At 33.5% G+C, this 22,184-nt stretch overlaps 1 protein-coding gene across 1 annotated transcript; it reads left to right on the forward strand.

Moving 5' to 3' along the window:
* Positions 1–8,971: 8,971 nt before the first annotated feature.
* LOC142544625 (putative WRKY transcription factor 21) lies at positions 8,972–11,300 on the forward strand. Its single transcript, XM_075651658.1, has 3 exons — positions 8,972–10,453; positions 10,569–10,694; positions 10,904–11,300. Exons 1-3 carry the CDS (start codon positions 9,714–9,716, stop codon positions 11,046–11,048), a joined length of 1,011 nt encoding a protein of 336 aa, XP_075507773.1. The 5' UTR covers positions 8,972–9,713; the 3' UTR covers positions 11,049–11,300.
* Positions 11,301–22,184: the final 10,884 nt, after the last annotated feature.

A 22,184-nucleotide genomic window follows, 5' to 3' on the forward strand; every position in this document is an offset into this window, starting at 1 on the left:
TTTACTTTAATTAATGGGTTGGTGGATTAATACTTTCCCATGCATATTGCAATCCTTTTTTTAATAGAGCTTATACTTGAGAATTAATATGCACCTTTATAATTCAAGGCAACTTATTTACAAATCCATCTTCCATTCAAAACTTAAATTTTACTCCCCTTCCTTTTAAAACTTAATTTTTACTCTCCATTCTTTTAAAATTCCCCATAATACCCTTGTCTTTGATTTATGCTACGTGACATTGTTATACCTATCGAGTCTGTTCTTGAAGGCATATAGCCTCAAGACTTACAGTTACGCAAAGTTTCTAGCCTATATATCATGCTCAATTAATTGAATTTTTTTATAAATGGCTCATCATACTTCCGTATAATAAATTGAACAGTTTACCTTTTTGACCAGAGTGTCGTCGGGTTGTATCCACCGAGTTTTACAGACTGCTGCTCACAGCCTAACCACGCAGTCGCAACAGATGGTTCCTGATGCAGATTCCTTCAACAACACTTAGCACAACTCTGTTTCGTTTCCTACCTCAGGTTGTAAAGTAGTATAATCTGAAACTAATACATGAGAGGGGCAAAAGCCTTGGTTATTTTATTCAAACATACAAAATATTATTACATAGTAACCTCCTGTAGAAGAGGAGAAACTTATTTAGCTACTTATAGTAGCCGAAGATAAAACACACATAAACTTGAAAGAGAAAATATTACAACTAATTTGAAAGAAAATAAAGAGGTTGAGTGATGACTTCATCTTCTGTAATGCCCGAGATTATATCCTTTTAATCCGAGATTATTGATTTATGAATTGATGTGATTATAGAAGGTCAAATCCGAGAAATAAATTGGAGAGCATGGGATATTGTGTGAGTGAAGTCCAGCAGACCTCGCGCACATGCGCGGAGATGAGGCACGCATATGCGCGAGCAGCAAGTGTCGAGGCAGAAGACCTCGCGCATATGCGCGAGACAAGGCGCCCATATGCGCGAGCATGTGAAATTTTGAAATGCCGAGATAGAGAGTCTCGCGCATATGCGCGAAGACGAGGCGCGCATATGCGCGAGAAGATGGACTCTACAAGCGCCGAGACAATATGCCTCAAGACAATTGAAACCACATGAGACTCGCTACCCGATTCATGATCTTGAATTGGCTGCCATCGTATTTGCATTGAAGATCTAGCGACAATATCTATATGGTGAGAAATTTGAAATTTATTCTGATCACAAGAGTTTGAAATATATATTTTCACAGTCTGAATTGAATATGAGGCAACGTAGATGGCTTGATTTATTGAAAGATTTTGATTGTGAAATCAAATATTATCCGGGAAAATCAAATTCAGCAGCTGATGCACTGAGTCGAAAGATATTTTCTTTATCCCTATCGACGATTGGTATTTCGAATTTGATTGAAGATTGCTGTCTTTCTAGATTAGTATTTGAGACAGATTATCAACCTCTGAAACTGTATACCATTCAAGTTGCACCAGAGTTGATTTTAAGAATCAAAGAAACACAGCAAGTTGATCAGAATATTCAGAATTCGATTGCGATGGTCAGATTAGGGCATCGATCAGAATATCAGGTTCGTGATGATGTATTATATGTGAATAATCATCTTGTTGTGCCAGATGTTTCAGACTTGAAACAGCAGATTTTGACAGAAGCACACTGTAGTCGTTCGAGTATTCATCCTGGTGGCAGAAAAATGTACAATGATCTGAAGAAACAGTTTTGGTAGAAACAGATGAAATCAGATATTGCATATTTTGTATCTATATGTTTGAATTGCCAACCGGTGAAAGCAGAAAGGAAGAAACCAGGAGGTATGTTGCATAACTTATCTATTCCAGAATGGAAATGAGATCACATTTCCATGGATTTTATTACGAAGCTACCACGATCCTCCCGAGGTTGTGATGCGATTTGGGTCGTTATTGACAGATTAACCAAATCAGCATGTTTTATTCCATACAGAATGACATACAGACACGACCAGATGGAAGCGATTTATGTCAGAGAAGTGGTCAGATTGCATGGCGTGCCAAAGTCCATTGTATCAGATCGTGACCCTCGATTTACTTCGCATTGTTGGCACAGTTTGCAACAGGATCTAGGTTCAAAATTACATTTGAGTACTGCATATCATCCGCAGACAGACGGACAGTCAGAGAGGACTATCCAGGCATTGGAAGATATGCTTAGAGCTGTAGTGCTAGACTTTGGCACTAGTTGGCAAGATTCTTTATCACTTTGTGAATTTTCATTCAACAACAGCTATCAGACGAGTATAGAGATGGCTCTGTTTGAAGCGTTGTACGACAAGAAGTGCAGATCCCCTCTTTACTGGGATGATATCTCCGAGGTACCTGAACTTGGGCTTATATGATTCGAGATATGACTGAGAAAGTAAAGCTGATTCAGCAGAAAATGAAGACAGCTCAGGATAGATAGGCCAAATATGCAAATAATCGACGTCGACCATTAGAATTTGAACAAGGAGACATAGTATTTTTGAAGATTTCTCCATTCAGAGGCATTGTTAGATTTGGCAAACGAGGAAAGTTATCTCCCCGCTATATTGGGCCGTATGATATTCTGGAGAATATAGGTGATCGTGCCTATCGACTCGCTATTCCTCATTCTCTATCTGAGATATATGATGTCTTTCATGTGTCTATGTTGCGGAAATATCTTCCTGGTGCTTCTCATGTTCTTCAGCCAGATGAGGCAGAACTCGATGAAACTCTGAGTTATTTTGAAAAACCGATTCAGATTCTAGATCGTAAAGAAAAGCAGCCACTTGAGAGACTGAATCCGATATGAGACAGAAATTTCCAGAGTTATTTCACTGATGTGAGTTTCTTATTCAGTTTCTGTTATATATTCTGATTTTATGTGATTTGATTGCTTACGATTTCGAGGACGAAATCATGTCTCAGATGAGGAGAATTTTAATGCCCGAGATTATATCCATTTAATCCGAGATAATTGATTTATGAATTAATGTGATTATAGAAGGTTAACTCCGAGAAAGAAATTGGAGAGCATGGGATATTGTGTGAGTGAAGTCCAACAGACCTCGCGCACATGCTCGGAGATGAGGCGCGCATATGCGCGAGCAGCAAGTGCCGAGGCAGAAGACCTCGCACATATGCGCAAGACTAGGCGCGCATATGCGCGAGCATGTGAAATTTTGAAATGCCGAGTCAGAGAGTCTCGCGCATATGCGCGAAGACGAGGAGCGCATATGCGCGAGAAGATGGACTCTACAAGCGCCGAGACAGTAGGTCTCGCGCATATGCGCGAGGACCGGGCGCGCATATGCGCGAGCACTGCTGTATGAAATTGTGACACTTTTCTTGCCATGCATATTTACATATAATCACTTCTTCAACATTTCAGAATTCAGAATACAGCTAAGAACCGAGAGATAAGCTCCATGGAAATTCTCAAAGTTTTTCTCAGAATCTTAGAATTTTGGTTGTGCAAGATCCGGCCATCCGTTTTTTATCCGAGTTGAGTTCCATGCTTCTCTTTTCTAGAGCTTCAAAAGGATGTAAGTTTTATTACTTTCCTGTACGGTTCAAAAATTTGGTATTGGAGAAATCCTAACTTGATTGATATTATGTGTTCATGAGATTATGGTAATCGTATAATCGAAACCGGATCGAAGAACGGATATCGTATGCAATTGTTATCAATTTTCAGCCTATGTTGAATGAGATTGTACAGATTTGGTAATTATGGGCTGTGATTGTATTGATTATGAGTTGTGATTTGTATCTATTGATATTGAGTTGCCAGGGTATCTTGAGATTGCGCTGTTATGCCGTTGAAAGTTAACTAGATTGAGTGTTGATCAAATCAAGTCTTGCCTTGAGTTGTATGTGATATTGTAATTCTCGAATGTTATTCTAGATTTGTATTGAAGACTTCGAAATCGGTATAAGAACGAGCCAAAGCCAAACCCCGAGAAAAGAAAGGTATAAATCAATGTTAAACCGGGAGAGATAACTCGAGTAAGAGATAGCTTGAGTTTCCCAAAGCCACATACTATGTTGTTATTGCTTTGATGTGTTTGCAATTCTTGAGATTGATATGCTTAGTCTGTTGAGTTATAGCAAAGCATGTGTTATGAGTCTTTGGCAGAGGTGCCAAGTCACTGTACATTTGGTTTATATCGATGTGCTTAGGAGAAGATCGACTCCTATTGTAGAGATTCGATATAGTGGGCCAAAGTCTGGGAGTAAAAATGTACCACCACCTAGCTGGGAAGTGTAGGTGGGAGACTTGTTACGTTCTTATTCATACCGGGATCCCTAGATAAAAGTCGAGTCAAAGAGTAAGAGTTAAAGAGTTTGATTTACAGCATTGTATCGATTTATGTTTATTAGACTATGATACATGTTGCTTGACAAATGTTATATGCTTTTGTATATGCTTATATGAACTGCATGTATACGTTATTTATACTGGGAAATATGTTTCTCACCGGAGTTATCCGGCTGTTGTTGTGTTTGTCTGTGTGCATGACAACATGTGGAACATGATTATGGTCGAGAAAAGCATGATAGATCGAGATTAGAGTGGTGATCCGGGCTTAGAAGTAGAGCTGTTGTTCAACACATTACATGTAGTTGATAAACACTAGTTTGTTATGACTTTATTTTGTACAAGACTTGTACTTTTGATCATGTTGTAGATATTGAACTTGATCTTGTAAATTGAATAAGATGGGACATATCTGGTTGTAGAAATTTGTACACTTGTTTATAAGGTGTTCAACATTAAAAAAAAATTTCGACCTAGTTTAATTAATTGATCCACTTAATCCCAATGATGATTGAAAAGATGGAGTTAGCGTCCGGGTCCCCACATCTTCCGTCTGCCTTCTTATTTATAGAAGTCCTTCAGGATTTGATTTTCGGACTTCACATTCTTGTCATAGCTTTTCTTTATTGCCATCCAGCTGTGTTTGGCATTATCTCTTGAGTGGGTTGAGTGGGTGGTTGAATGATCCATTCATCTTTTCTTGATTTGTCTCTTTTCTATATCATTAATCTAGAAATAGCTCGTTCTTCTGATCTTATCTCCTGTCATAACCAGTAGATATGTATTTGTATTATGTCAGCTAGTCATTCCCTTCTTCTTTTAACAGTTTGTAGAGATCTTTCAAATTCATCAGTTTCTTTCTTAATGATTTAATCCGTCTTTTAGAAAAATGTAGCATACATTTTTCTTTGATTCTAGATATGTAGACTAGGATTTCATGATATTTTGGACCATGTTATGAGATATTGTTATCTTACTAAAGAAACCAGACAAATCTTCATTTTTTTCTTGTCGAAACAACTCGTTTTCAGTCAGATTCCGATTCAGTTCCATCAGATTATCCCTGACTACAAGACTTCTTCTTCTTCTTATATACTTTCGTCTGAGGCAATATCCTCAAATCGGTATACCTGAATGAGATCTTGGTAATAAAATGCTTCTTCAGTATCTGGAGTTGGATCGAGGCGTTTAATACCTCCTTTCTCATTTTATGGACAGTTGGTTGAGATATGACATCTTGCTCTACATGTCCAGCAATTACAATATTTAAAACTTTCATTAGCTCGAGTATGAGCTCTTCTGAAAGTTTTCTTTGTAAGTGTTCTTCCTGTGTTTCGAGATGTATTCGATACTTGTGATGATATCCTACTTCTTGATGGTCCACTTTTTTGCTCAGATTTATAAGATCTGGCCTTTTGTCTGGACCAAACTGTTCTTGGTTTACAAGAACTTCTTCCACTTCTAGAATAAGGATGAGTTCTAAAACTTCTCATTTTCTGCCCTTGTGGTTTAATTTCAATAATTGTTGGAAGATCATTTTCTTTACAACACAAATGAGTACGTTTGTTAATACCCCTTAATCTTTTGTAGTTCTTTTGTAATGCTGTCAGATGACACTATTCTGCCAATTTTCCTTTGAGGAAAGAGGCTCTTCGTGCCAATGTGTCGGGATTGCCCGGGACATATTCCCTTAATAGCATTTCTCTCCAGGGACTTGACATTTTTGCGAAGAAGAGCTGCATTGCTATATCTTCTTAGACCCTTGAATTTCATCTATATTTAGTGAATATAATGTATTCATCTATTAAACATATATCATGTAATTCAAGAGTATATAGAGCTTGAGTATATTTCATTTTCTTATCAGTATCTTGACTATAAAATAGTCGACCCCTATAAATTTTTCTTTAAAAAGGGTAACCATTCTTCCGGCTATCTCACTAAGATATTCTTCTGCTAGGACTGATTCTTTGGTTTCTACCGAAGTCATGTCCCAAGCAATTTTAACTGATCCCATAAGACTCATTTCAAGAAGTTTAATGAATCATTCTCTATTGAGATCAAATGTTCCTGCTGCGATTCTCATAGCATATGTCCAATCATCTATGAGATATTTTCTGTTTTTGAAATCTAATACATCTAGTTTGAGCATAACTACATAAGAATGTATAGGTTCTAAAACAGATTTCTTATAAGGTGTTTGGTGCAAAGAAATTTGATTCTTCCTTGACCTTGTTCCCGCTGGGTGTGACTCTATACCAGTATGGAAATCGGTTTGGGATTGTCTCGTATTTATATTTTGAGATCCTACACTTACCCTTGGTGGTTCCTGAGAAGATGACGAGGTTATAGAGGGCTGTTCATCTCCCGTTGTGTTCATCTTCAGATCCACGACCTTGAAATTTGCAAATGATTCTGCAAGGTCTTGGAGATCCTCGAGACCAATCTTTTCTAAAATTGTCATCAGATTAATTTCTTCTCTAAGACAAATTTAATTAGATTGATCATTTTTTCTTCTTCAGTTAAAGGTTTTGGCATAAATTTGGTCTTTCCTCGTTGATGTAATAGAGGCTCAGTATCAAAGGATGGTGATAACCTTCTTTCTGAAGTCCTTCTGCTAGAACTTAGTTGTTGTTCTAGGGTTTGAAATCTTGTTCGAATATCCTTTAATTTACAAGAATTTCTTTCTGGTTTTCAAGGATTTTCTCCATATTTTGGGGTATGTAATACAACATATTGCCATAATTCTGTACTGTCTTTTGAATTTATCTAAGATCTCCGGAGAGTTCAGAGAAATCCGTTACTATTTCTAGGAACATGTTATTTTGAATCATAAGTTTACCTTAGGACCCTGATAAGTTCCTTCTTGATATCTAACATTGGTTAGATCTTCCTGTTGCAAATATTCCAGAGTTTTGAAATAATTCCTGTAAATAACTAATTTCGAACATGGGTTTATATTCATGTAATTTGAGAAAATTCTCCTCCTCGAACATTTAATTACTTTATAATAATAAATTTGTATGTTTGAAATAATTTTACCTCGGCTCTGATAACATTTTTCGGCCCAAAAATCAATCAATTGAGTTTATCACATATAATGACAAATAAGTGTATTTTTGTCTTTTTCAAATACTTTTAGGGGTGGAAACAAAGTGTGTTAGTATAAAAAGTAAATTTAAAGTTTAGTTTGATTTGTATATTTTTTCATAATTTACCCATAATTGAAACTATTTAATCGATTCTAATTTCTGTTAAAATCAAAACAATCATGGCACCACTACTTGAGTGATATGGTGTGTTTTTTTTTTCTCTGGGTCAAAAACTGCATCAAACTGTTTCACGGACATCTTTTGTCATATTATTTGGATCATGATTATAATAATATGTAAAAAACATGTTCAGTTAAAGAAACTGTTATTCAATTTATCTCAACTCTAGACAAAAATTCTACCTCCTATTTTTTTAAAAAATAGTGAGAAGTCTATAATGTAATTTTGATATATAAATTAGAAAATTAAATGAAAGAAGAGAAAAAAAAAGACGAAACTAAGAATTGAACCTACAACTTGAAGCTTAGAAAACAAAAACTCTATCCACTAAACTACGTGTGATTATATAAAACTTTTAACACTTTATTTATATATATATATAATTATTAAAGCAGATCATGATACTAAAAATTAATTAATATAAGATTTTCAATTTAATAATATAGTATAAATATAAAGTGATTATTTAAAAAAAAATGATGTACCGAGATTACCCCTACTTGAAACTACTTAAGGCGGCGAGGTGTCTGTATTGTAGGTGTGAGGGCTACACGTGGCAGAAACTTTTGCCTAACTTGTAACGGCTATTTGCATTTATCATCCGAGGATGCTCCAAATATAAGTGGCCCGCTTATATTTTTATATTATTTGTATTAAATATTTTTTTTGTCGTGATATATTTCATTTATTTTAAATATGTAATTTATTTGTTTTTCATACAAATTTAAAAAATATTGAAGAAATACATTTATATATAGAATTTTTATTTATTCCTATTCCTATTCAATTCATTCAAAAAAAATTAATAAAATTATATCATTAAAATGAAAAAAATATTATTAAATATAAAAGTCGAATTATATATTTGAAATAGTCGAGGCTGATATAATATTAATTTTGTAATAATATGCAAGCCATTTATTATGTATGATTGATGTAAGTAAATCCGTCGGTAAGTCATGTGTTGTCTGGAATAAATAAATAATTAGGTATTTCTAGTTAATTATATTAATCTAAAATAATTTATTGACGATTTTATAAATCAATTTTATAATATTGATATTTATTTGAGTTATTTATAAAAATTAATATTTTTAATATCAAAATTATTATTTATTATTATAAATATAAACATAATTTAAAATCGGTCTGCTACAAAAAAAAAAAAAATATCTGCTGTTAATTTAATCATTACACAAGAATGGTAGCCTAAAAAGGACATTGGAAGTAACAAAAAGGGTGGGGAAATAGAAAATATTTACATTAATTTGGAGTAAATAAATCCGAAAAGCTACGACAGTGGGCCCCACTTTGAAATCTGTGACAGAGACCGGAGTTTATACTCCCCCCAACCCACCCTGTTCCCCTCTTGTGCGCAGGTTTATCTTTAATGCGCCAGCTTCTTCAAGAACCACTGTTGCTCTTCGATTCCTCTACATTCTCTCTCTGTAATCCAACTGAATGTAGCAACGATGATTATAAAATTTTGGTTAATGGCAATTATGAGAAATGTTTAAAAGAGGGGATTTTTGACATTTTCTTTTTTCTTGGGTTCTGTTAATTTTCTGGGGGAGTCTTGTCTTTCACGTTTTTCAAACTAAAATTTGTCTCTTTCTTCCATAAGTATAAACAGCAACCTATGGTGATTGAGGGAATCTTGGGCTATTGCATAATTTTTATCCTTCGAAAAGTCCTAGTGAAAGCCCATTCTTTCCGACTTTTTTAAGTTTCTTTAATCTTCACTCCTTCTGAGGCAGCTGGTTTCTTCTGGGTTTTTTAAATGATTTCTTTGATTGATATTACGCTCTACAGATTCAGAAATGATTGAACCTTCTTTTTCCTTGGATTTTTATCGTGATTGCGGTTTCAAAAAAGAAGATTTATTTTATTTTTCCAAATATGGACTCGGGGTTTCTTTTTTGTCTCTTGTATGTGTAGTTGAGGAGCTCTGTTGAATCAGTTTCAAGACCTTTTCTTATTTTCTTTCTTTTTCATCCTTCTATCCTCTCGTGCTGTACTGATTTTTGAGTTCTGGAATCGGGACTTTGTTTCCTCTCGCTTGGCCTTATCTTTGGTGTTTCTGGGGTAGGGGGGGAAGTAAGATGAAAGAGGTTGAACGGGAAAATAGTGAAGCTGTTGAAAGTTGCCATGGAGTAATTAATCTCTTGTTTCAGCCGCAGGATCACAGTCAGCGTAAGAATCTAGCAGAGAAAACTGGGGAGGCTGTGAACAAATTCCGGAAAGTTGTCTCTCTTCTTAACTCTAGATGTGGGCATGCCAGAGTGAGGAAACTCAAGAAAATTCAACCTCCTTTCCCCCATTCTATTTTCTTGGAAAGTCCTTTCTTTAGAACAGATGATCCGCAGACTAAACCTCTTCTAATCTGCAACCCGCTTCAAGAAACCCGCTTTAATTCTAAAAATGATCTTACTCTAGGATGTCCTTCTCTGGACTTGAGCTCAAATGGCAAGAACCCTCTTCAAGTTCAGCAACAAACACCATCACCAAACTATCATTTTCTCCAGCAGCAGAGGCTCCAACTTCAGCAGTTGCAAATGAAACAGCAGGCTGAATTGATGTATAGGCGCTGTAGTAGCGGCCTTAGCCTGACTTTTGACAGCTCCACCTGCACTCCCAACATGTCATCCACTAGGTCATTTATCTCTTCACTGAGTGTAGATGGTAGTGTTGCTAACTTAAATGGAAATTCCTTCCATTTGATTGGCGCCTCTCGTTCCGCCGATCAGATCTCTTATAATCACAGGAAAAAGTGTTTTGGAAGTGGGGAGCGCGAGAGTGTAAAATGTGGAGGAAGTGGTAGATGTCATTGCACTAAGAAGAGGTCTCGTCTTCCTTTCAACTCATTAGTTTGATATAACATCTTACATGTCAGCCCATCACACCTCTTACATATTTTGTTCTGTTTTTGTGTTGTAAATTTGGGACATGGTGAACAGGAAGCACAGAGTAAAGAGGTCTATCAAAGTACCTGCTATAAGCAACAAGTTAGCTGATATCCCCGCCGATGAGTACTCTTGGAGGAAATATGGCCAGAAACCAATCAAAGGTTCTCCCCACCCTAGGTATAATCTTAACAAATGAATTTCCACAAGTTTTAACATTTGTTGTTGAATCTGGAACATCACAATATGGATTCTTTCGGCAACTCTGAGTGTTGAGCATTTTATAAGTGTGTCGTGTATATATTTGTATGATATGGAGATGGTAAAACTGTAGACATTTATAAGTTGGCGTCACTGGAAAAAATCATATTGGTGCATTTTGCTGCCAGGGGATACTACAAATGCAGCAGCATGAGAGGGTGTCCTGCAAGAAAACATGTGGAGAGATGCTTAGAAGATCCTACCATGCTCGTTGTAACTTATGAAGGTGAACATAGCCACCAAAGATTGCCGTCCCAGACCGCCAATGCATGAACATGTTTCTTTCTTAGTCCAGATTTTACCTAGTTGTTGCATGGTCGTGGAGCGGGCTTGAAAGGCTAGTGCACATATTTGTTTAAGCTTGACGATTAGAGCATTTCGATGGCTCGTATGTTTTTAGGAGTGCTGTAAGCTTTCAAGATCTAGGAAGATGTTAACTTTTTGCAAGGAAATACTTTTATCATTGTCAAGTGGCCCTTTTGCGATCAAATAATTTTAGATCATTCACTAGCTTCTTTCATCTATGATTTACTTCTTTAAATCTTTAATACATCACATCGTTTCCAACTCGAAGAAAATTCTTGAATCCATGCACAGGTCATACTGTTGGAGATTTAATAAAGTAAATTTATAAATCAGTTAATTAAATACATATATCACAATACGTCAAGAATTTATGTCGAATTATCAGAAAATATAAATAACAGTAAACACGTACCTGAATCTATTGATTGATCTAGCGTCAGAATCATGGATCTTTCAAGGCAACAGATAATTGACCACTTTATTCTTGCTTTTGATGGAAGAAAGAGAGAAATTTCGAATATGTGCGTCGTATATATTATTTGTTATATCTCTGTGCCTTGAGGACCATAACTTTATATAACTTTAGCAGTCTTCAAGCCATCATAGAAGATCTAATTAGGGCTAGGTTTCTATACATAATGTGGATCATACTAATTTATTTAATTAATTAGATCATTTTATTGGGTTTTTTTATTAAACAACTTGTTCCTGTGCAATTAATTAAATTATGTGAGCCCACAAAATAATTCCACCAATCACTCACTTGGGCCACATAAGTTATTCGGATATTGCGCTTGCAAAGACTGGTTTGAGCTCTTGTTATCTAAACCAAAATGTTCCTTAACAATCTGATTTATCAATTATGCCAATATTGAATCAAAGCAGTTATCGCTACATTTAAAAATCACTAGACCCATCAATGATCACAATATTTTCATAATCATTAACATATGGATGTGTAGCATGGAAATACATAAATGTGATCCCAGAATAAAACCTGCATTTCCAACTGGTACTCCTAATGACTCAAAGAGTCAAATAACATACTTTCAACCAAATGCTAAACCGCATTGAAAAACAACACTTTATTTCAGAGTAATTCAAATAAACTTTAGTCTGTACAGAAACTTAAATCATGTCAAATGAGTCAATGCACAAACCAAATACAAACTCTCAATGTACAAACATTTCATCTATATAGACAACATCAATGTATGTCACATGCCCGTAAACATCCTGGGTGGCCAGCCCATGACAAACGCATCCGCAATTATAGAGTTTGGAATAACATGCTCAATTGACAAACACCACTCTGAATTATTTCTTTCCAACTAGAAACCTCATGTCAATATATTTTGACATTTACAAGTTTCAGTTGTTCTTTAAATATAATATAGAGACTTTATTATCACAATTGATCCTCGATGATTTCTTAGACCAATGATCATTACTAGTGATAAAATTCCGCAAGTTTATTCGGAGTCCAAATATCCAACTATTTTCAAATGTCATATTTCCGATGTGTGAGCATAAAATCCTTATTTCACTTTATGTACCGCATAACCCGATTAATAATCCAGTGTCGGGTTTCTTAAATATCTGCCCAATATTCCAATGATGTTCACAATATCTAAACAGTGTTCTCTATAAATTTGAATGAGATTACCACCAGATAAAATTTATACCAACACATATGTGGACATAAACATCAATATATTCTTCTCAATATTGACTTTTCAATTGGCTCACTCCCAGTAATGTCAACATACGAAATTAATTTGCATTTAATTTCAAAATTTCATGCATGCATAATATCATTGTCATTTTAAATATTGATGTTCAATTTATTAAGCTTATCAATCAAGGAACTCATACCAAACATATTTGAATTTCGAAAAATGGAAAAGCTTCATTATCACATGGATAAAAGAAAAACTTGATTTATCCAAACAAGAAACTAAAATCAAATTTCATCTAAAAAACAGTGCAACAAAAGTGTTTTTCTTTTAGAATTCGAATTTTAGAAAATAAAAATCTCAGTTCCTAAATAAAGTTTTAAAAAAACACCAACAATTTTATTGTCATTTTCCATAAGATGTATATTTCACCATCAGTTAGCAACTGGCTCCTTAGACAACTCTTTCTTTGCATGCCAATTGGGGTATTTGGGACAATCCTTCTTCACATGCCCATCAGTCCTTTTGCAATAGAAATAAGTGATCACTTTATCTTGTTTCTGTTGCTCCATATGCTGTGAAGTCCCAGAGTTCCCTTTGTTATTGCTCCATTTTCTTTTCTTTTTGATGCAATTACTTTGATAGTTAGATGTCAAGTGAACATTTTCAATCACTTCTTGTTTCAATCTTTCCTCCTCTTGAACGCACTGCGCAATAAGCTCATTCAAAGTCCACTTTTCCTTCATGATATTATAACTTATTTTGAATTGATTAAATTGCGCAGGCAGAGCAGGCAGATAGATCAAGACTAAATGCACGACTATTTCTTCCGACAATTCTAACTTGAATGTTTTAGTCGAGTCACGAAATTTAATATTTCCATTATGTACTCCCTTACGTTCTCTTTCTCTTTGTACCGCATTGATACAAGTTTAGTCAGAATAGAACTTGTCTCAACCTTTTCGTTTGCAGTGAAACGATCTATATTTGAGTAAGAAACTTTTTGACATCATTTTCTTCAGGAATTACACCCCTTATAGTATCTAGAATGGAATGTTTCATAATCATCAGACTCATGCGATTTAATCGCTCCCACTTTTCCAAAGAACCCTTTGATCATCTGTTCCTGAACTGGTCAAAAGTGCAGGGCGATCTTCCCTTAGCGCATAGTCCAAATCCATGCAACCGAGCACTATCATAACATGCTCTTTCCATTTCTTGAAGTTTGAGTCATTAAGTACTGGAATGTTGTTTAGATTGACATATATAGAAGATGCTATAACAAAATAGAACAAAAAAACTCACAATAAATTATAGTTCATGCATATATTTAAATTAAATAAATCACAAAATATAAGTATGCTGGTGGTGGGCCAAAAAAAAAGTACCTAGCACAACATTGATATTTAGTCTTTTTAACATAAATAACAATTTGTAAGTAGTTTTGACACGCTTTAATATCGTATAATGTGCCTTTTGGCCAGAAAATGACATTTCTTTGGGCCGATCATTTTTCGCATAAATTTAACACAATTTAATATCATATAATGTGTCTGCAATCTGGCAAGAAAATAATATTCCTTTAGGTCGATTAATCTCTGCATAGTTTTGACATGCTTTAAGACCACATAAATATGTGCTTATAATCTGGCCAAAAAATAACCTTCATTTGGACCGATTATTTTCTACATAGATATAAACATTTTTTTAGGTCACTTATTAAGTCTGCAATCTGACCAAAAAATAGTATTCCTTTGGGCCGACTATATTTCGCATAGAAATAAATGTACTTGAAGAAGATATATTGAATCTAAAATCTGACCAGAAAATAATCTTCCTTTGGACCGATTATTTTTCGCATAGATCTAGATGCACTTTAAAATCATCTATTGTGACTGGAATTTGGCCAAAAAATAGTCTTCTTTTGGACCGACTATTTTTCGCATAAATTGAAACATAATTTTTTTGAACTTTAACAATATCTACATATCTCAAAATCACTTTATTACATGAAATTTAAATTTAATCAAATTTGAGATACACGATATTAAATTTTACTTAAATTTTTCACAAGAAAATTAAATTTATTTTAATTGAGCCAAATAAATCATATAGACCAAATATGTAAGAAATAAAATATTTGCACCTTATAATTATTCATCAACAAATATTTTATCGAAATAAACAAAGACGATAAAATAATGAATAATTTCATATTAATTTTATTTCATGCAATTAAATTTTAAAAATGTCGAATTTAATTTTCACAAATCAGAAATGCGGAAATCAAAATTTAATAAAAGTTTAAAATTCTGGATTTCAAATTTTGACAACCAACAAGGCCTTAAATTCAACTAAAAATTCTCAAATATTCGAAAAAACCCTACCCCTACAATAAATCTGCGGCCTGAACTCCGACATACCACATGAAAAAGACAGCGCATAAAGCGGCGACCACCGTTGAATTGTTATTGGCCCGACTTAGGCCATAAAACTGTCGGAATATGGCCAGATATAAATCACACATGAATTCGCGCTTCATGAAGAAATCTCAACCAAATTCAATCGGTACAGAAGCTTTTATGGCCAATTGATGGAGGTTTATTGAGCGCCTATTCCCGATGAACAAAACGCCTAAATTATTGCCAGCAGAAAGTTGCCAGAAGACGTACGACTTGCCCTGAATCCGACGGACAATCCCAGAATCTGAAAAATTCTGAATTTTTGGTTTTTTTTCCGAAAATAAATATGAATTTTTTTTGGATGTAAAATTCGAAAATACTAGATCCAAAGAGCGTGAATTTATTCTGATCCAAAGTTTAAAAAAAATTCAGATCTGAATCCAAAAAATTTATAGATATGAAAATTGTCTCAAACCTTGAAAATAAAATATAATTTTCTTATATCAATAAAAAAATTCTCGTAATTCAATATGAATGTGGCTCTGATACCATTTGTTGGATATTTAATAAAATACATATATAAATCATGTGATTAAATTCATATATCACAACACACCAGTAATTCATGTCGAATTATCTGAAAGTATAAATAACAGTAAACACGTATCAGAATCCATCGATTGATCTAGCGTCGGAATTATGGATCTTCCAAGACAACAGAGAATCGATCACTTTATTATTTCCTGTGATGGGAGAAGTAGAGAAATCTGGAATATGTGCGTCACATATATTATGTGTTATATCTATGTGCCTTGAGAATCATAACATTATATAACCTTAGCAGTCTTCAACTCATCATATAAGGCCTAATTGGACTGAGTTTTTACACATAAGGTGGACAATACCTATTTATTTAATATTTTGAAAACCCATAATTAATTAGATCACTTTGTTGGGTCTTTTATTAGATAACTTGTACATGTACAATTAATTAAATTATGTGAGCCCACAAAATAATTCCAACACATACAACTTGTGTTGTGGATTATAAAGACATCACACATAAAAATGCCTCTTCTTTGTTGCATTTGCAGGATCTGAATCAACATCTGATTCTCTTTCTTTTCCACATGGCCTATTATACTTTCATTTGGAACAGTTATTGATTTATGATGACACGAGGTTATCTATAGTAATTTTGGTTAATTATTTTAAGTTCTTTCGGGCAAACTTTTTAAAATTTTGAATTCTTCGGAGTCCAGTGGGCTTATGTGAAAACCTATATATGCAACTCTAATTTTTGGATTTTTATTATTATTACATTTTGGTGTACATATTTTAATGAGGTTATTTTGGAGCATTTTTGGAAACACAATATTGCATAGAAGTGGTATTAGAATATGCATGAACATACATGTTTTCAAAATTTGTATATACATTGCAAGATGAGAAGATATAATACAAGATCTAGAGGAGTGAGGCATTGATATTGCACCCAAAATTTTGAAATCCTATTATATTCTATGCCTAAATATTGTGATCCATGGATACAATGAAGCGTACAAGGTAAATTGGAATCAAATCATCAAAGTTTTCTCAAAATCGTTGGACATATCCACCCCATATTTTCGAACCAATTAAAGGCAATGGATTAAGGAATAAATCCGCACTTTGGTAGCTAATTAACTCAATTATGGGATGGGATTTTGAAGCCAAAAACGTGAGATTTAGGGGCCAATTTAGACATGATTTAGCCACCGTATATAGCTCCTTTTCCCTCACCTATAAATAGTCCCTCATTCCTAGCCTTCCATACACCCAAATTTTCAAAACCTAGTGCTGCAATTTCGAATTTCCAAGCAGCATTCCGTAGCTGAATATTGCTTAAAAATTGTCCCAAATTTAGGCAAGAAAGTGAGCCGAAGTTCCGCCCGAGTAAGGAGCAAGAAGTGATCCAAGCCAAACAATCGTGCACCCACGTTTTTAGCACTCAAAAACCAAGGTAAGTGAGCTTGTTTTAAAAATTAAATTTCGTTATGCATATTTTTTTCGTTTTTGTGAAATTCGGTCGACTACATGTTCTTGTTCTACTCCCTTTCTTGGCATAGTCACGATATGGTTTTGGGAACTGTGAGGATGTGATTAGATATGTGTGAGAATCCCAACACGATATGTTTATGACTCTTACACGGTGGGATTGTAACCGTTATATTGTCTCGTCCCCTTAGAAGAGTAAAAATTAGAGACTGATGTCAGTAAACCATGGATAGTAGATGAATCTCAGTGTCTGGTCAATGTTATGCATGTGTGATGTATTATGTATGCAAGTCATGTGATTTTTGAAATTTATGCATGTTGTTATATTGTACTCGATACGGCCCCCACTTGTTGAGTATTTCCTAAAATATTCACCCCTCCCAGATAAAATCGATGAACAGGTTGAGGAAGAAGAGTCCGAACAGTTTTCGGATTGGTGAAATTCCAAGATTTTAGTTTAAGTTTTTATTATTCAGTTGTAACATTTCCGCATTAGATTCTGTCTTTTTTCGGTTGTTGGGTTGTAAAGACAATGTTATTTATTTTGAATTATGAATAAACTAGTTGTGGTTTATATTGTGCTACGAGGCTGGTTGTTTTTCGATTATGTGATTGTTAAACAACGTCGATGTCAACCCTGAGTTTCGAGACGTGACAGATTAACGGTACAAAAACACTTGCTTGGCAGCTTGCTTGACTATGTTTGTTGTGTAAATGGGTTAAATTATTTTATGTACAGATGCTAGTTTCAAAGGCCCAAAATATTTTTACGTGTATGTTCAGATAAAATCCAAAATTATATTATTTTTGCTGGTTTCGAATGTTATCTAAATTGTTAATAACAAAATTATAAAAGCAAAAAGAAAAAATAGAAACATGAAACAAAAACAATCTTGTAAAGACAAAACACTAAGGAAATTGAACATCTTATAAAAAATATGAATCTCCCGTATAAAAGAACAATAAGAAAACAATAAATCAAACCAAGGTCTATATAGACTAAAGTTTTCTTAAAAAAATTTGTCTCCTCCGACGGTGCTTCGAGCATCTGGACGAACAACTGTTTCCCATGATACAACGAAAAAACCTTGCAGCAACTTAGCACGAAGTAACTATACCATCGAACTGAAAATTGTTAAGAAAATATTATTCCCAAGAATTTTGGTGTATGACAAAAACAGGTCAGCTTGAAACCAGCTACGGTTCGTATAAGAGATATGCATCAGTTCAACCGCTCTGTTCATCCACTGGTATATTTTCCTGACCGGCTAAAGCTCCAAGAAGTCTCAACCGCTTACTTCAGACCGTTAGCAGATTCAGTTTGGACTTTAATGATTCTCAGAACCGGATCATTAAAGAAGACTATTTATTGCTCGAAGACATTCTCTGACCGGCTTAATACATTCAAAATATTACATCGTCTTGAAGTCAACATTTACTTTCATCAGTTCCAAAAATGATATGTATTTATATCTTTATCCCAGAAAGGGTAGACCAAGTATAGACTTCCAGTTCTGATTAAAATAAGACAGTTACAATAAAAGGAACTCTTCAGGAAAAGCGCTTCAGAACTATGACGAGCAAAAGGAACATTAAATGCGTCTATGAAAGATCATTAAATGCTCATCAAGTCGATAGCAACACATCTGTTCAGTGGAGCAGGTTAACGTTGATGCATCCTTTCCGACCGTTAAGAAGATAATCTATATATCAACAGAGGAGGGTGCTAGCAAACACACTTGATCGATTAGCTGAAAAATCTTGTTACTAGCATACACAAAAATATCTCAGAGCGCTATCACAATCTTACACACTTCATCGCTCTCTCAAGCACGCTTAAAACAGCATTACACTCGATCGTCTAAGGATCAATTTCGTGCTACTTAAAACAAATCGTTTATTCACATCAGTAACTTTTTGGTTATTAGATCAAGTCTTGGTGTCTGGTGAACTGAGTGTTCTTAATATCCAGAAGTGTAAAGTGATCACTAAGAGTTCCAACACAGGCAGTGTGATAAGTCCTGGTTGGAGTGGGCTGTTGCAAATACGTTGTAAAGCCAAAGTCTTTTAGTGGAATCATTCCTGGAAAAGGAAGAAGGGGTAATGTAGGAGTATTCAATCTCCGAACATCCATAAAAACCCTGTGTTATTTACTTCTTGCAAGCTCTTACTCTTCCAACCGCAATTTGTTAAGTTTGTTAAAAGTGTTTGAACTGTCTATTGGGAATTGTGAATCGTTTTCCGCACTCATCAGTGGTTCAAGTTTCCAACCGTTTGAGAAAGAATTTTCAACCGTCTAAAAAAATATTGAAAACTAATTTTAGAAAAAAAAATTTAAAAGAGTTCATTCAGCCCCCTCCTCTAAACTCTTTTTCGATCCCAACAAAAATGTACATTCACTTTATCACCAAACTTTAAAAATGAAAAACTAATAATATGAAATGCAAAAAATGCTTGAGAGAGCTCTGGAGTGTTAGTAAAAATCATTTTTATGTTTTTGGAATAAGGAAATGAACTCACTATTATAAGCTCCAAAATATACACCAAAAGTCATGCATGATTAATTAATAATTAATTTTCCAATTAACTCAAAAATATGAAAACCAAAAGTCTTCAATTAACTCAAAAATGTGGAAAGTTAAAAGACACTTCCACAATCATGAGTCACAACTAACTTAAGAATGTGGAGAGCCAAAAGACACTCTCACATTCATGAGACATAATTTTTATTCAAACTTTAAATTTAATTGAAATTTCTAACATCATATACATATGAATAATTTTTATTCTGCCATATAACCAACTATTTCAAAAATAAATTCATTTTACTTTTTTTTAACAATATATTGACGCTTAATTATGCAAATAGAGTTTTTTGTTCATCATGTTATTCAGCATCATTTCACACTAAAAATTGATTTAGGTTGAAATTATCGAAACTTAATATTATATTTTTCTTTTAACTATTAAAGTTTGATATTGAGAATTTTCAAAATAATTTTTTTGACAAATTTAGTCATATTTATGTATTATTCTGCATCACGCCCAAAACATGATAATTAAAGATTAACATTAATCATAATTTAAATTTTATAACCATTATTTTTTTCTTTAATATTAGTTATTAATTCGAAAATTATGGTAATTGACACATTAACATAATATAAGTTATTTTAAAAAACTAAATTAATAAAAATAAAATTAATTAATTCATGAAACGTTGCATGTGTGCAAATTGTAAATATAAAATCTAGAAAAACAGTATTCTTGAAAATTTGTGTTCAAAGAGATATTACACCGTATCGTTTAGTTCGAAAATGAGATGATTAAAGATGTATAATAAGTATGATAAGAGTATGAAACATAATGATACATCATACAATATAATAAATTATGGTGTTTAATATGATTAATTTTGTCAAATGTTTTGTAATTACCCAAATTCCCTTTTGTAAATTAATTAATAATATATTCTTAAACTTATTGGATAAATTATTAAATATTAATGAAATAACTTTTAGTTTTAATATGTTAAATAAATACGTAATATAACAAATTAAAACTTTATAAATAATATTTTTAGTTTATAAAAATTAGTTTCATAATACATGAGTTTTGTACTATTTATTTTAGTGATTATAAATAATTGCGCAAATATTGAGGTCTATCTTCTTTCTTGATTTTCTTTTCAAATATTCAAGGCTGAAAATAGTTTTATGTCTTTTAATTATCATTAGTCCCAAAAAATAATCTTCGTCTGCGTGAGGTACACATATCACATACATATTACATTAATAATTCTATTATCTCACATTCATTTTAATATGAATATTTATTATTTTCGAGTCTCGTTTTCTATTGATTTATCTTATTTTTATTTTATATTAAATAAATATATTTTCAACTTTATTTACACTTTTTAATTAATTAACAATATTTTTTCAATGTTTTTATTAGTTAAAATTATTTTATTTTATTTTACTAGAATACTTTATTTGAAATATGTAAAATACTATTTTACGGATTATTGTTGTATTTTGTACAAATATGCTCAATTAAGTCATCACGAAATTGGTGATATACTTGACTGTCAAGTAATTCAGAATCTATCAAAAGATAATCATGAAATTGAGGTGGATATTGCGTAGAATAACCAAATTGAGAATATTGATAATTAGGTATAATTTGTGTATTTTTGGTAGAAACGTTTTCTTTAGGCATGGTCGGAGAATTCAATAAATTTCTAAACAATCTTATTTTATTTTCATCAATTTCGGACAAAACAATTGCATTCTAGAAAGAAATATTACAAATGAAATCGAGATTAGGAAAATAGTATATAAGAGATTTGAGAATAATTTATGATGTAGAATAATGTGTTTGGATGAATGAAATAATTTGTGGAATGAGATGAGTTTTTGTTGGAACATTTCATGTTCGCAATCTTAATTTTGATGCTATCTTAATTTTGATGCTAACAAAACTTGTTTGTTTTTAATAATCTACCTTAGTGTGCAGATAGCTGAAACTGAAATAATCACTTACGAGCCAAAACTGAAGCTGTCGAAGACGCCAACTGAAAGCATTAACTGATCAACCAAACTAGACCAGTTCAACTGATGTGTTGTAAATGAGTTCAACTGATTGTTCAGTTGATAGGCAATTCAGCAGGAGAACCTCAGAAACCCGGCCACTCGAAGGAGTGTTCAACTGATGAAAAGCCCAACTGAGATCAGTTCAACTGAACAAGAGTGAAATCAGTTCAACTGACGAGCCAACTGATTTCACCAGCCCAACTGAAGACCAGTTCAACTGACCAGTTCAGAACATCAGTTAGCAGCAATCAGTTGTAGATCAAGACAAGCTGAACTAAGTGGAATACAGCTGTGCGCAAAGGTACAAAAACTTTTGTCCAGCCAAAGGACAATAATGGACTTTGCATCAGAGCTTAAAGACAAAAGTGTTCCAGAAAGGACAAGACAAATTTC

The sequence above is a fragment of the Primulina tabacum genome, chromosome 1, assembly GCF_025594145.1.
Source record: "Primulina tabacum isolate GXHZ01 chromosome 1, ASM2559414v2, whole genome shotgun sequence".
Lineage (NCBI taxonomy): Eukaryota > Viridiplantae > Streptophyta > Magnoliopsida > Lamiales > Gesneriaceae > Primulina > Primulina tabacum.

Coding starts and splice junctions, on each gene's coding strand:
- LOC142544625 (XM_075651658.1), top strand. CDS start 9,714: ATGAAAGAGGTTGAACGGGAAAATAGTGAAGCTGTTGAAAGTTGCCAT. Junction 10,454..10,568: donor TGTCATTGCACTAAGAAGAG/GTCTCGTCTTCC, acceptor CATGGTGAACAG/GAAGCACAGAGTAAAGAGGT. Junction 10,695..10,903: donor AAAGGTTCTCCCCACCCTAG/GTATAATCTTAA, acceptor TTTTGCTGCCAG/GGGATACTACAAATGCAGCA.